The 16,196-nt window shown below is 43.9% G+C and overlaps 5 protein-coding genes across 5 annotated transcripts; 1 reads left to right on the top strand and 4 right to left on the bottom strand.

Moving 5' to 3' along the window:
• Positions 1-4,134: 4,134 nt before the first annotated feature.
• Pmar_PMAR027380 (histone H2A.1, putative) lies at positions 4,135-4,797 on the top strand (the record flags this gene model as incomplete). Its single annotated transcript, XM_002780721.1, has 1 exon — positions 4,135-4,797. One exon carries the CDS (start codon positions 4,135-4,137, stop codon positions 4,795-4,797), a length of 663 nt encoding a protein of 220 aa, XP_002780767.1.
• Positions 4,798-5,526: 729 nt separating this feature from the next.
• Pmar_PMAR027379 (hypothetical protein) lies at positions 5,527-6,297 on the bottom strand (the record flags this gene model as incomplete). Its single annotated transcript, XM_002780720.1, has 1 exon — positions 5,527-6,297. One exon carries the CDS (start codon positions 6,295-6,297, stop codon positions 5,527-5,529), a length of 771 nt encoding a protein of 256 aa, XP_002780766.1.
• A 2,611-nt stretch (positions 6,298-8,908) lies between these two features.
• On the bottom strand, positions 8,909-9,261 carry Pmar_PMAR027378 (hypothetical protein; the record flags this gene model as incomplete). The annotated part of the gene is made up of 2 exons (XM_002780719.1): positions 8,909-9,196; positions 9,238-9,261. The coding sequence occupies 2 exons, from the start codon at positions 9,259-9,261 to the stop codon at positions 8,909-8,911; spliced, it is 312 nt and encodes a 103-aa protein (XP_002780765.1).
• A 2,251-nt stretch (positions 9,262-11,512) lies between these two features.
• On the bottom strand, positions 11,513-13,687 carry Pmar_PMAR027377 (hypothetical protein; the record flags this gene model as incomplete). The annotated part of the gene is made up of 9 exons (XM_002780718.1): positions 11,513-11,608; positions 11,906-12,037; positions 12,068-12,121; positions 12,268-12,327; positions 12,371-12,511; positions 12,712-12,864; positions 12,910-13,013; positions 13,431-13,515; positions 13,571-13,687. 9 exons carry the CDS (start codon positions 13,685-13,687, stop codon positions 11,513-11,515), a joined length of 942 nt encoding a protein of 313 aa, XP_002780764.1.
• A 798-nt stretch (positions 13,688-14,485) lies between these two features.
• Positions 14,486-14,722, bottom strand: Pmar_PMAR027376 (hypothetical protein; the record flags this gene model as incomplete). Its single annotated transcript, XM_002780717.1, has 2 exons — positions 14,486-14,583; positions 14,639-14,722. Coding segments are annotated over 2 exons (182 nt in total), but the record flags the coding sequence as incomplete, so codon positions are not given.
• Positions 14,723-16,196: the final 1,474 nt, after the last annotated feature.

Raw genomic sequence — 16,196 nt, 5'->3', positions numbered from 1 at the left:
CACATTCGCGCCCATCCGTACTTATCCTTTTTTTTCTGGCGTTCCGGAGTCAGAACTGAGAAGGGACGACTACAAGGGTGGAGTTTCAGCATAGCCGCACTGGCCGTCTCTAACGCAACGGAGGGTCGCATCTGGGGTCACCCCAGACCTGCGATACGCAGTCTCCACTCACACGGAGATCAATACTCCTCATAGGAAGCCTATCAACTTTCATCAAGTCAAGGGCCCTTCTTGTGCGATACAATCTTGTTCAGTGTACTTGCGTGCACCAATGATGAGCACGGGTACTTTTACGTTTGGACCCACAATATTAGTCCCGATGATGTGAACACTACAATTCGTAACTTACAATTGACTGGGGTGATAGGCTATCACTGATAGCATACGATGCGGCATACGTGTCCGCAACGTCAATATCCCTAATCCTACCTTGCTCGAATGATGAGTTATGCTAGAGCTACACTAAGCTCAGTTGCTGATTAATGGTCAGTGACCATAGGTGATCAGCAAGAGATGCTAGATACCCAGTATGTATAACGTGTAGAACCCGTGATGTGTCTCGCGTGATATTGGGTAATTTGTCGGGTGTGATTCGTGAAGTGTTTCCAATTCACTCCATATCGCGTTCTCGAAGAACGGTTCTTCACATGGGACATTACGCTACTCCACGTGAACCGATTGAAACTCCATTATTTCCAAGCTGAGCCCGTTGGATGGTGTCAGTGAACCATACAACGGGCTGAACCAAAGCTCGTAGGCTTGCCGCAAGCCGCTTGCGGCATCATTTCGAATACCATCACTGCCTCAGCTCGTCTAAATCTATCACTCCTAGTGCCGTACGATGCCCTATTAAAGAGAGTTGATACCAATAGCAACATTCCCAACCAGAAGAGGGTTTGCAAGTCAAAATAATTGTCGAGGGATTCAATAGACTACTTCTCCTCAGAGCTTTCAGGATCAAGTTTACGGCGCATGAGAGGTCTGTTTATCACAACGTGTAATAATAGTAGGCGTGCAGATCGTTATAACTTCGCTGGCGGACCTCACCTTGGACAATTGCGCACCGACTCGCAAAGTCACACGCCATTAAACTTAGCGCCCGCCCAGATAAGCACACGTGAACTTTGAATTTTTTGTGCTGCAAGGTTTCAAAGTTTGGTGAAGTGCACCCAACCTGGTAACCGTGTCTGGTGCTACATTGGATATTCCCAACATATTAGGGGTGATGGTGTTAAGGATATTGGGCGGATTGATCCATGTTTGCAAATGTTATGGTACGAGTATATTTGATGTGGTCGGGACCGTGACTATCGACTAATGTGGAATTGCCTGAGTGACACGTTCTAGGCGATTTGGGACGCACCTGGGAGAAGCTCTAGATGTTGCCTTCACTTGCAAAGAAACATTGATTGAAAATCATAATCGAGTCGTTTTAGGAGCTCATTGGCGGGGGGCCGAACAACACTACATAAAAACATTTCTGTCGAGCCAAGATGAGGTTGTCAGCTGTTACCCAGCATGATAGTGGCCTCGATATTGTTAAGTATTATAGTAACATCAGTACCTAGGGATAGACGACTCGTATGAGGTTGCCAGCTGTTATGCAACATGATAGTGGCCTCGATATTGTTAAGTATTATAGTAACATCAGTACCTAGGGATAGACGACTCGTATGAAGCTGTCAGCTGCTATGCAACATGATAGTCGCCTCGATATTGTTAAGTATTATAGTAACATCAGTACCTAGAGACAGATGTCTCGTATTAGGTCGTCAGCTGTTACGCAGCATGATAGCACGGACAAGTGAGGCGAGGCAGTCCTGACAGCCTTCACTTCTGATATGTCCCATAAAGTTGCACGCATAGTCCATATTATAGACTCCATAAGTCCAGAAAGTCATAACGTACAGTTCGATTGAAATTAGTTCTCACTTCTCATGGTGCGTATGGTGCGCCGCTTTAAGGGTGGCTGTTGGATTCGGCATCTATTGGGAGAGGGGCTGAGGTGTGGTCGTTGGCCACTGCTCAGGAGGTATAGAGTGTAAATGTTTGGACCTGTTTTGTATCTTGTCATGGGGAACCTAAGATACTCGTGTCGATTATTGTGGTGCTTTGGACGGTGGCGAATTAAGAAAGATATTTTCCAGGTCCGTTTGAGGCCTATCTAGTGTTGAAATAATATATGGTCGCCTTCCTCACTGATTATATAAGTTTACATATTCGAGTAGAAGACCAATAAGATTCCCCTCCCAGAATTCCATCAAATGTCACATGTGCATATTCTCCCCGATACTGGCGATATGAGGAGTTGAAGATGAGATCAGAATCGGTAGCGAATTTGCCATGCGGCTTGTCGTGATGTTGATTTTATCACCGACACGATTGAATGAAGATGCTAGTGTCAATAACCTGTTTCGTATCTTATGTGCTCAACCTAAAGATTCCCGGTCATTTCAGATGGAGGCGCTTCCCGTTCGACTTCTGCCGAATGCCGTAAATTGGAGTTTATACTCGAGTCGTGGTTGGGCAGGATGCTCCTCTATCTGGCGTTCGAGTAGCAAAGGGAATGCCCCGGGTTCGAATGGGATGTTGATGATGGTAAGGCACGGAATAGGCCCGTGTGGGCTTCTATTAAAAATGCGATTAATAAAATTAACTCTACCAGAGTGTTGGTATCGGCAAGTAGGGAAAATACTGAGTTCGATTTGAAGGGGAGTAATAATTTGTAGTGTTGACTTTGATTCGGACGAGTAATTGAGGAGATTCACAACGGATTGGGATTTTTTTTCGGTGGTGTCGTTGATTGGGAGAAGATATATAACAGAGGGATGAGGAGGGTTTTTGTTATATCCTAATTCAGATTGCTATGGTATAGTAGTTATTCATTTTTCAACAGCCTCTAGCTGCTGTTGATGTTTCTATGAGGCTCTCAGAGTAGCTTACGATCATCATCGTGTCGGTCACGTTTGCTCAGAAGCGAAGAATATTTTCTTCCATATTGAGAGTTTGTGATAATGAGATGAATATAATGTCGGTGATGCAGATGATGATAATACTTCTCAAGGGTCGGAGCTCTAGGATAATACCTAGGAAGGCCTAATACGGTGGGATCCACATCGGGAATAATTCGAACTGATTCTCCTGAAGGTGAGCATATTCATCCATAAATACATGTATCGTGTTTATAATACCATCAAGAAACACATGATATCCTCAGCATCATTATCGGTTGTGTTTTCCCCACCTTTATCAGCAGTATCAGAAGAAGAGATTGCTTCGGCAAATATCAAGGTGTAGTACTAAATATCATTAGTAAGGATCATTTGGGGATAATAATTATGCTGCTGTGCATATATGTCGGTTTCATCATTTACGGAAGACTCTCAAGAAATTTCTATCCAGTACGAATATGAGATTCTTGAAAAGATAATGTAATCATCGAGGCGCCATAACGTTAACTCTTGAGACCCCAGCTTGCTGGGTACTTAACTATTGTTATACTATTCATAGAAGTAATGAAATGATCTGTTCTGAATTAGCCGTACCGTACATTTTCTGCTATGTTAGGAAGAGGAGGATTCGGAAATGTATGGTTGGGGATATAATAAGTAATAGTTTTTTATTTTTGGTATATTTTCTATCCGGTATAAGGAAATAGGGAATAATATCCCTCTTTTTCAGATAGCAGTAAAATGTCTGAAAATGTAAACTCCGCTGAGGAGATTAGGAGTGATCGTGTGATTTTTATAGGCTTCGATTGGTTAATCCCCATGTTAAGAAAGTGCATCGTAGGAGCGTCCAAAGCTCCTGGAGGTTTGCTGACCACTCCTATAGCCGCGTCTATATCGGTCCGCAGTGCAGTAGGGAGGAGGTGGTGATTGACGTAGCACTTGTGAGGCTTTATTGAGTGCTGGTTTGCATAACCGGCTAAGCGTTTCATGGATTACAATCACAATTTATTACCGACATGTAGTTGTAATAGAAGCATGTATAAGGTGTTGTGTTCTTTAAATATATGCGGTAACTTCCGGTTTCGCGATCTACAAATTTCCCTGATCCGAGATTTCAGATTCCGTACGATATGACATTACGTAGCGGAGCATAGCTTTGACCATCTTCCTTGATAGTAAAACCATGTCCGGAAAGGGTGGCAAGAAGAGTGGCAGTGGAGCAAAGTCTCGCTCCGCCAAGGCTGGTCTACAGTTCCCTGTTGGGCGTATCGCAAGGAATCTAAAGAAGGGTCGTTATGCTAAGCGCGTCGGTTGTGGAGCGCCAGTCTATTTGACCGCTGTTCTAGAATATCTCGTCGCTGAGATTCTTGAGCTCGCTGGTTACGTTGCGCGAGACCACAAGAAAACTCGTATAATACCTCGGCACATCCGTCTGGCGGTCCGCAACGATGAGGAACATAGCAAATTCCTCGCTGGTTGTTGCGGTGATGTTTTGCCCAACATCCACACTACACTTCTCCCCAAGGAAGGAGCGAAGAAGGAGACTTTCAACAGCTATATTTACAAGGTGTTGAAGCAAGTGCATCCTGAGACTGGTATCTCCAAGAAGAGCATGATGATCATGAACTCCTTGGTGAGCGACACCTTCAACCGAATAGTCTCTGAGGCTGGGCGACTTTGCAAGTATAGCAATAAGGGAATTCTGTCTAGCCGCGAGCTTCAGACTGCGATTCGCCTGGTTCTTCCAAGTGACCTCGCTAAGCACGCCGTTAGCGAGGGAACTAAAGCAGTGACCAAATTCACTTCTGCTGTTGTGTATGATGACAGTGTATATGAAACCATGTAGTGACCATCTTTCATGAGAAGAACACATTTTCTAAAAGAGAGCGTTTTGTCACTCTTTTAATCAGGAAAGGCAGACTGCTCATCTCTACGTACGAGATAAACAGTTAGACCTTTGATCGTAAAGAGCGGACCGCATTCCGCAACAACAGGTATTTCCGAGTTGGGCGTACGTGCGCGCATAATTATGGCATAATTATGGGGCCGTGGCATAGCTGCCCCAACCAGGGAAATTCTCCATACTGAGGCATATCATGAGGTGCCATTGCTGCCCCACCGTAAGGAATGAAGATGGAAGAACCTCTGAAGAAGTGTATCACTTCTACTATTAAATAAGAGTAGAAACAGAAATCAAAAGGCATTAAATTTACCTTCGGCATTTTCGACGGTACAATAGGATAATATGTAATGGCAACGACTGTCATACAGACAAATATTCAATGACCCCAGGTTGCCACACTTCAACATGATCAGATACCCGGTCCTGGTCAGCCTCAGATGTTTACAACCGAAAACTCGCGTTCTAGTGACACTATGAAGAGCTAAGCACTATATATCACTGTGATCAACACGACTCAAAGTTTCCAGATGAAATAAAAAGTCAACTTTCACATCACTGCGGTCTGACCTCAGAGACAAAAGTCTCATCAATCACAGAGTTTTAATAGATATGACATCCAAGAATAAGTCGAGGCCTGCGACCCCACAATCCATATCTTCTAATATGAGGCAACTAGCATCTGGTGATAGTAGTGGTGAAGACATTGACTAGCTCAACGTAGACACCTTCCTCGGTGTAAAGAGCGTATAAGCTCGAATCCAACTCATCAAGCAACGCTGCTAAAGCCTCATCCGGATTAGTAAACACAATTTCATAGCCGTCCAAATAGTATTCGGCAGTGAACGTCTGACCACCAACGAATAGAGTAACCGCACCCGAAACCTCGGGGGTGACCTTAATGGGGCCGAGAGGAGTCTCACCACACCAGTCTCCAGCTAGATCTTCGTTGGTTGGATAGTCCACGGGCTCAGCGGTAGTCTCAGGGACATCAGTAGGCTCAACGGTGGTCTCAGGGACATCAGTGGGCTCAACCGTAGTCTCAGGAACATCAGTAGTCTCAACCGTAGTCTCAGGGATAACAGTGGTATCAATGGGAGCAATCTCACACGGATAAGGCTCCCCAACACACTCCTCATCAATGGGGTTGAAGCAGAGGCTACCATCCTCCTTGACGATGATACCGAAACAGACTGGGGGATCTTGCCAAGTCTTGCAATAAGTACCCCACTTCGACTCCTTGCATCCTTCGATGCTACTACAAACATCATCGCAAGTAGTAACAGGATATTCAGCACACTGGACCGGCTCTAGTGCAGAGTCGTCGCAATCGGTCGCTTCACCACCGGGTTGATAACATTTGGACTCTCCCTTGTGGAAGAGACCGAAGCATAAACCATTGTCCTTGCAGTATGACTGATCACAACCAGCAGTCTGAGTGCACATCTCCTCGCAGTAGTTCCCAGTCGGCAAAGTATCCTCCGAAACCGTATTAGAGTCTTTAATTTAGAGAAACCTACAACGCCTCCAGCGATGGCAGCGAGAATAACAGCGCGCATTTAAGAAAGGAAGGAACACGAGCAACTGAATGCACGAGGATGCTCTGAGCAGCACAAACCATCAATGAAGATTAACGAGAATTCATTGGTATCGAGCAAGTTGCTCGGAGCAACTTAGTAGGGTACACTTTTGCAGCACGCTTGCATATCTTGAGCAACACAAATCACACCAATGATGCGACAAGTTGTACAAATTGCAGAGTATGGTGTGACACTTCATGGCAACTGATGTCTAAGGGAATGATGTAAGATAATATTGTAATCCCAAATTGCCTTTTCGAAAATCTAATGCGACAAATCTGCTATGCTAAATGATGAGCGTTATTGCGTCTCTTCTCCACATAAGATATATAGCAGAGTAAACCTTCACAATGCCGATACACGTACTGCGCTGCTCTATCAGTGAACACTCATACATCAGTCATGCATTAACCTGCATGTTTGACCGATTCATTGATCAGAGGGCATGTATTGAGACACTCACAATGGACGTGTATGGACGTGATTCGGTCAGTATGTCTGCGTGTCAATAACTCAACCAGAGATGCTTTGAGAAAACTTCGGCAAACCTGCACAAAAATGGGGCAGCTATGCCGCCCAAGATTTGCTTCACTGAGATCAATCTTCCAAGGTGGGGCAACTATGCCGCCCAAGATTTGCCTTACTGAGATCAATCTCACAAGGCGGAGCAATTAGGCAACTCGAGATTTACCTTGATGAGATCAATCTCTCAGGGCGGGGCAGCTATGCCAGCAAAAAGATGTGCCTTAGTGAAATTAATATCTCAAGGCGGGGAGGCTATGCTACCCGAGATTTGCCATAGTTGAAGCTCGCAATCGACGGGGCAGTCATGCCACTCCGGCAAGATCAAACTCTCCATTAGGGGCAACTATGCCACAGCTACCCGATGATTATCCAAGATACTGTGTCACTAAACTGGTTAATTGACTGATAAAGGTAAACCCAGATTGACGATTGAAAGCATACGATATGGGTCCCATATTATGGGAGAGAACGAAACAATCCTCTTTGAACTAATATCAATGATGCGCCTGACCATACCATAGCATTACGATCACATGATGCCGAAGCGAAAAATACACATAGACACAAAGAAAGACTCGTGGCGACTAATAGTAATAGTCTATTACAGTCGAATCAGCTCCTCGATCTGAGCCTCTTCTACTCAAAAAACACGTTGGTAAATCGCGGCAGCACCATGGCGGAACAATATACCTCAACAGAACTATCCGAAGACTTTACTATCCGACTCTCTCGCAGGTACATGCAATACACCTGCAGTGCTCTGATGATTCAACTGGACTTCTGATAAATGTGTGCAACGGTGGTCAGGTAGAGCTCCACCTCTCCCGACAATCGGCAAATGGGGCTACGCAATGTTAGAACTTTTCTAGGTCTATGTCGCCCTCGGTGTAATGAATTCCTTCAAAAGGGACAGCTATGCCACCTCAAGATAAGGTTTAGTACAATAAAACTCCGCAGGCGTACGTGGCAGTAAGAACGATTTCATCAGGATGACGTGAAAAACTCTGATCACACTGGGTTGCACTTGATCGATTCTGATATTCTCGGGACCGATTCCCTTTAGGGGCAGATATACCAGGACTAACCCTGTGTTTATACACAGCGAAAAGATGTCGCTGATCAAAGCCTTGAGCCTCTTAAACCAATACCTCCCTCGGACTGAATTGACCTTGTCTCGAATGCTTGTGATGCTGCTTGTAGTAGAACATATGTGAAGATGGCATAGCTGCCCCACCTAGAGAGATTGATCATACTGAGGCATATCATGTGGTGGAATAGCTGCCCCACCAGAGAAGAAATCGATCGTACTGAGGCTTATCGCGATGTGGCCTAGCCGCGGACTTTGTGAGGGATTGATCATACTGAGACATATCATGTTGTGGCATACCCACCCCACCAGGAGAAATCGATCATGCTGAGGCATGTCCCGGCGTGGCATAGCCGCCCCAACTGGAGAAATTTTTCATACTGGGGCATATCACGAGGTGGCATTTCTACCCCACCCGAAGGAATGAGGATGGAAGAACCTCTGAAGGAGGGCATCACTTGTACTATCAAATAATAGTGAATGCAAAAGGTATACGATTCACCTTGAACATTCTCAACGGTACAATAGGACGATATGTAAAGCCAACAACTGCGATACAGAAAAATCTTCAATGAACCCAATGTGGCACATCTCAACACGGTCAGATACTCTGCGCTAATTCGCCCCACATGAGCACAAACAATAATTCAAGTTGTACTGACTCTATGATCAGCTACAGCAATATATATCACTGTATTCAACACAACTTCAAGTCTACAAATGAAATAAAAATCAACTTCTCACATCACTACGGTCCAATCTCAGAGACAAACGTCTCATCAACTACCGATTTTCAACAGATATGACATTTGAGAATAAGCCGCCACCTGCGACTCCACAATCCATATCCTCTAATATGAGTCAACTAGCATATCGTGATAGTAGTGGTGAAGACATTGACTAGCTCAACGTAAACACCTTCTTCGGTGTAGAGAGCATACAAGCTCGAATCCAACTCGTCAAGCAACGCTGCTAAAGCCTCGTCCGGATTAGTGAACACGATTTCATAGCCGTCCAAATAGTATTCGGCAGTGTACGTCTTACCATCAACGAATAGAGTAACCGTACCCGAGACCTCGAGAGTGACTTTAATGAAGCCGAGAGGAGTCTCACCACACCAGTCACCAGCTAGATCTTCGTAGGTTGGATAATCCTACGAAGTATCCCGGAGTATTTTGAGCTTCAGTATCTCACATTCTCAGGATGATCCTGTGGCATGCTTCTGCAACTAAAATTCATGTGGTGTTCGAAGTGATGTCACTCGGAATCTCTGCGTAATATTGTTACTAACACATGTGGTTGAGCATGTGCATATCCCCCCCCCCATCACAAGTGGAAACATAGACAGACTCACAGGTGTACGTGAGCGGATTTGCGCATGCGTGCAAATCCAATTAATGACAATGCTGAACGATGCAATGCTTTTACTTGCGCCTGTTGTGACTGATAATTGCAGTGATGATTTGATTGATGATAAGTAGTGTAGATTTGTTGATATTGTTCCGGTAAAATTAGTAAAAATATGGAATGTGCATGCGTGCAAATAACTCATATAAGCTTTGTGCTCCACCGTTTTATCACGCAGTTTAGTTGTTTCCTCACTGGGATGAAATACTCGCTAATGATCAGTAAATCCTTCCCTCAGCTGAGCTCAAAAGTTTGCTTCGCTAATTCGGACAGAAGTGTACAGAAATCGACACGAACTTTTCCAAATTTTGATGTTGTTGCCGATTATCATCACCGTTGGTACCCTGACTATACCCGAGTTTATGAGCTGGCCGATTCTCAAGTTGATTATCATCAACCCAGAAGTGATGACCGCTGAGAAAGGTAGTCTGGTTAATGCTATTTTTGTTGTTGTTGTTGTTGTTATGTCTGTTTGAGGCGATTTACATGCAGGGCGAAATTTTATGATGATGAGAAAATCTACGCATAGTTTCCAGTTGCGGACCTGCGAAGTCTGAGGAAAAAAACTGCGGGAGGAATCGGCAGTAGACTGTCGTGGGTTGTTGGTAATGCATTAAGGTGATGACGCAGATGATGATGATCATATGTGTTCGACAAGTTTTGGTACAAGTGTGGCGCTCGTCGTAAATCGGTGCTCCCTGGCATAAGTGGACGGGTGTTGGAGGAATCAAAAATAGGTTGAGATATTCCGGGAGAATCTACAACGAGGATCCGTGGAGGGAGAGTGACTGTGTGAGGAGAGAAGTGAAGTGTTGTAGAGGAGTGAGCTGGGAAGGGCGACTTTGGGGGAGGTCGTGGTTGTTGCTCAGAGACCCATCAAGCTTTGAGGTCAGCGTTCCCCGGAGTTTGGTAACGATGGGAAAATATTCCTAGTATGATGATGACATTTACATGGGGGAAACTGACTGGAGGATGTGTTCTTAGTTATGTATAAAATTCAAAATGAGTGCATACGAAAATAACCTCAGATATACATCCGTAAATACCGTAAATTGTCTACCGATAATTGCGAGCTCGGAAGGCTAATGTGAGTAGTGGAGTAGGACTGATGTAAATCATCTCGTGGAGGAGATCTGAGAAGAGCAGCATACACTTAGCGGTTGTGAATAAGTATGAAATCGATATTTACCAGCTGAGGTACCCAACCTTTGGGGGTGTGGTTTTCAGAAGGCTGCTGTGGAGTGTGGGAGAATGTGAACATGGTCAATCACATATGTTGTCACACTAATAAGAACCTGAAGAGATTGTTGTCGGTTTTTGTTAATTTTATTCGGGAGTAAACCTGTAATGACTAGTTATAATACTGTGAAGTTGAGCGGAGGAGAGTGAACATATATATTCCTACACTGATAGCAGCCACACTCATTAGAAATTCCCGTATCTAGGGTGATGAGAGGATCTCGGGAGAGAGATGAGCCGATATTGTTGATCTACGGCCCCTCAGTTGGCTATGGTATCCTGTGTATGGCACATTGATAAGGGGTGTGTAGGTGTGAAGGGAAAATGGAACAGATAGGAGGGTAGTAGGAGAGGTGGTCGTGGTGTTGAGGAAGGTTTGCGGGTTGAGGGGGGTTAGTGGAAGGGTAAGTGATGATGAGGGAGGTGATGATGATGCAAAAGGAGTGGTAATTTATATTGGCTAATGTGTAGGAGGAGGATACAGAGGAGAAGACGGTTTATGACGGAGAAGAGGATGGTTTATTTTATAAACCAACCGCACACTCACTACATATTCGACTATTCCACCACTAAACGACGAGGGATCCCAGCAGAAAAGGCACTTACAACTTGACCATTGATAATATTGATCTCAGTAAGGCGTCCAAGTCTAACATCTCTTAGCATGGAACTAACGTTAGAGCTAGTGGCACCCGAATCAACACAATGCACTAGCCTAGTGCATTGTGTTGATTCGGGTGAACATTATAGGCCTCATGTGCCGCAGATGCTACGGAAAATCTACCATCAAAAATACTTACCGAAATTCCCTCAACAAAAGCACTTACAGTTGAGAATTGTCCAAAATTTCGCCGTTCAGAACCCCAAAAATGGCAGTCACCGGGTTAGTAGCGACATTTACTATTAGTTTGTCCCAAACCTGATAATACAACGAAATCATTGCGGAGCGAGCAAACTACAACAGACACTTTCGAGTTGTGCATGCGTGCAGAATTATACTGACTTAACTACTAAGCGTAGGAGGCCACCAAATATATCAAACGACTCCTCTATATGCCGAAATTCCCGCAGAAATCGAAAACTGTTTACGGCAAAATTTTCTACCAAGGAAAATATATCAAATCCATTGATCCGATCAGTAGACGAGGACTAAGCGAGCTCCACCTCTTCATCAAGAAAACCTAATACCCCAGTCTCGAGGTCGTTATAGCCCTACCATCTGCTGAGCTTCATCATCATCAACAGCATCTGGCACATTGCAGGGAACCTGGGCGTCCTTGAAACACGCTGATAGTAATCGAGGGAGATTGTCATCTGCGTGCTCAGAGATACTCTTCGGGGGGATAAGCTAACATAAACCATAAAGGCCAGGTAAGACGTTGACCTCCAACACGCCAGGCCGGGGTGGGTTGCAACCAATGTTGGTAACCGCCTGAAACACACGTATAGAAATAAAAGCTGAAAAACAACAAACCCAAATATCCGAAGTTCAATGACCATCCGATATCTTCCTGGGCGAATTGATCGATTATGAGTATCTTTGCCTCTCACTTTGAAACGGTAAGATACGTCACTCACCTGGAAGATATTTTTGCTCACGACCGATAACGCATCAACAGCTCCAATGCCGTTTTGGATCTAAAACTACTTCATTCAGTCGGCCTAATAAAGGCAACCTTACACTAAGCACAGGCGCTCCATCACTGAGCAAACCAGAAAGATGTTTCTTAACGACATCTGGATCTTCCAACTGCCACGCCTTTGAGGCTACCACCACAAGCTCCGGTGTAGTACCACCGAATGCACTTAGGCAATCTTCAGCCTGAAATTGAGTAATCCTGCTGTGATACATAATCTCTACTCATACGGAAGTGATCATCCTGGAACCTATAATGTTCCCGGAAGAAACTCATTTTGAATTTTCCAATTTCCCATATATATAAATGTCATCACGTTAGTAACATTTCCTTTCCATTTTTATCATACCCTATCCCTCAACGCTGCATGGGCCCCTGGACTTACATTATGAACAACTCGGAATCCCACACTGTTCGGTTGTGTTCCCTCCAGAGCTGGCAACATCCTGCCCTCATTGTCCACACAATCCAAACCCGAGTTCATCATCATCGCCGCTGCATGTGAGTGGGGACTCGTCATGAGCACAACATCGGGAACCTACAGACACATTTTCCGCACGAGTTCGATCCCTAGGAGTGTCACTTTTTTAGACAACGCTTGAGCGAAGAAGGTCCCCATCGCTCCTCCACCAACCACCGCCACTCTAGTTGGATTCGACGGCATCACAACCGGCGGCGCAGTAACACCTGAGAGTATCACTCATGAAAACCAAACAAAATACTGATGAAATACTCACTAATGATCAGTAAGTCCTTCCCTCAGCTGAGCTCAGAAGTTTGCTTCGCTAATTCGGACAGAAGTGTTGGAGTAGGAATATATCTTCGCTTTTCTCATCAGCTCAGTTCAAAAGTTTACATACGAGCTCGGGTAGAAGTGTATTACAAAACCCAACAATAATTTTAATATTGTCATCACCAACACATGTAGTTGACCATGCGCATCATTTTCTCCTATACTTTCCAGCAAACTAATTTCGGAACTCAGAACCTCAGTGTTGGAGGAGTCTTCGCTTCACTCATTCCTCAAATTCGTGTGCAAAAACCAATAAGAATTTTCATATCGTCATCACCAACACATGTAGTTGACCATGTGCGTATTCTCACCTGAATTGTGTTTTCTCCGCAACCAAACACTAAACGCTCTCAGCTGGTCTCTAAAGAACTCTCTCACAGGATCAGTTCCCGGTATCTGCCGATAATTCATCGAATCAAGAACGGATTCGATTAAATCTCGCGCGCCCTACCTGTGAAATCAGCAGACTATTTCGTTCGTCTTGCACTACACGCAGTACTGAGGCTTCCATCACGAGTTCCCACGTTTCCCATAACGAGTGATGACTACAGTCCGGCAACTCGGGCATTGATACGCTCGTTAGACCGACCAGAGCTGAGGACAAACTGGCAGTCGTCTGGCATTTTGAAAATGCTACTTCTTTTGCGAACCGGAGTTTCACCCGTGATATGGAAAACAAATTTCACATTTTACTTACTCGCGAAAAACGCATGTGAGGAATGAATAACGCGCAATGTGTTTTTCATGTGATACGGGGTGATTTGTTCGGTGTAGTTCACCAAGTGTTTTCGATTCATCACTTCATATCGCGCTTTTCACAACTCGTTTTGCGTGAAATGGTGTGTTAGTGAAAAAAAGGCGATATTCGCGGTGATATGCAGTAGTCGGGAAATATATTTTTAGTAGTGTGTTTCATATCACTAGGGTCAAGGAACTCCAGTATATCGCAAAAAAAAATCGTGAAAATATCATATAAATTTTCAATACAGATTTTCCTCAAAAGCAACTTAGTATTTTTCGCAGAATGCGTGAGCTGCACTCTTCCGAATGGTATGTGTTTCGAGAGCTCAACAGGTGTAGTCGTAGGGAAATCGTTAAACCAACTAACGCAGAGAAAACGCGCGCATTTTCTTTATACACCATGAAATTCCCACGGTGATGTGAGAAACTTTAGTGAAAAACATATCTCATATTTCACACGTTTTACGTGAAGTGGCGTCGAAATACTCCATGTGAAACTCCATTATATTTTTTCTATATCCTGTATTTTTTTTGAGCAAAAATACTCGAAAAATGTCCGTCCTGGGGATCGAACCAACGATCAATACGAAAAACACAATTTCCGTTTCTCCATATCAAAAACCCTCTAAGGCGAATACTCACAGAAAAGGTTTTGAGCCAACAAATAGTTGCGAAACAGTGAAGCCAGAGCGACATCTTTTCGAAATAAAATCTCATATGCATCTGAAAAAAATACAAAAAAAATTACCCGAAAAATTTTGAAATTTGTGCAAACCACCAGCAGGAAGGGAGCTCCACGCTATGGAATTCATAATACTGGTAAATACAGAATTCAACTGTCTGAATTCACTCGAATTCTCCACTGCTGTTTTCAATGGTGCCGTCAAACACGCTGTGAGTATTTGGCACGAGAGCTTCGACCCTGACAACAAACAACGGAGTAGGAATATATCTTCGCCTTCCTCATCAGCTAAGCTCAGGAATTTACATATAAATTCGGGTAGAAGTGTAATACACAATTTTCATATTGTCATCACCAACACATGTAGTTTACCATATGCATATTTCAGTGAATTCATTTCGAAATTCAAAAATCTCAGTGTTGGAGGAATATATGTTCGCTTTTATAAAATTTTATATGCAAATTCAGGCATAATTTTTCCCAACACATGTAGTTGACCATGTGCATATTTCCTCCCACACTGCATAAGACAACCCTATACCGTGGCTGTTCATCTCGACTACAACTGGCGAGTATGAAAATTTCGCTTTATTCCACGGCACTCGAGGAAAACACGCCAACCTCATGAAACGCATCAATGTAAGAACATGAAAAATTTTGGTGAAATTTCGACAAAATCTGATTTCGCTCACCAGCGCGATCACAGTAGAAAATGTAAACAGCCGGTTTGCCGAGCCAACCGATGAGTTTATGAATGTTGATTGGAGAGCATTCGTCTAGTGCCTGAAAGAATAGAAAATGAGGAATAAATATTCAAATTCGAGGCTGGAAAATATTAGGATGTGTTTATGACAATGTGAAATTTTTAAGGAAATTCTTATTGGTTTTGGTATTACACTTCTACCCGAATTCATATGTAAACTCCTGAGCTCAGCTAATGAGAACGTCCAAGCCTAACATCTCTCAGCCTGGAACTAACGTTAGAGCTAGTGCATTGTGTTGATTCGGGTGAACATTTTAGGCCTCATGTGCCGCAGATGCCAAGGAGAATCTACCATCAAAAATAATTACCGAAATTCCCTCAACAAAAGCACTTACAGTTGAGAATTATCCAAAATTTCGCCGTTCAGAACCCCAAAAATGGCAGTCACCGGGTTAATAGCGACATTTACTATTAGTTTGTCCCAAACCTGATAATACAACGAAATCATCGCGGAGCGAGCAAACTACAACAGACACTTTCGAGTTGTGCATGCGTGCAGAATTATACTGACTTAACTACTACGCGTAGGAGGCCACCAAATATATCAAACGACTCCTCTATATGCCGAAATTCCCGCATAAATCGAAAACTTTTTACGGCAAAATTTTCTACCAAGGAAAATATATCGAATCCATTGATCCGATCAGTAGACGAGGACTAAGCGAGCTCCACCTCTTCATCAAGAAAACCTAATACCCCAGTCTCGAGTTCGTTATAGCCCTACCATCTGCTGAGCTTCATCATCATCAACAGCATCTGGCACATTGCAGGGAACCTGGGCGTCCTTGAAACACGCTGATAGTAATCGAGGGAGATTGTCATCTGCGTGCTCAGAGATACTCTTCGGGGGGATAAGCTAACATAAACCATAAAGGCCACTCATACGGTAGA

The sequence above is a fragment of the Perkinsus marinus genome (assembly GCF_000006405.1).
Source record: "Perkinsus marinus ATCC 50983 genomic scaffold scf_1104296944144, whole genome shotgun sequence".
In the NCBI taxonomy this organism is placed as follows: domain Eukaryota; phylum Perkinsozoa; order Perkinsida; family Perkinsidae; genus Perkinsus; species Perkinsus marinus.
This window is presented reverse-complemented; position numbering and strand designations above follow the sequence as displayed.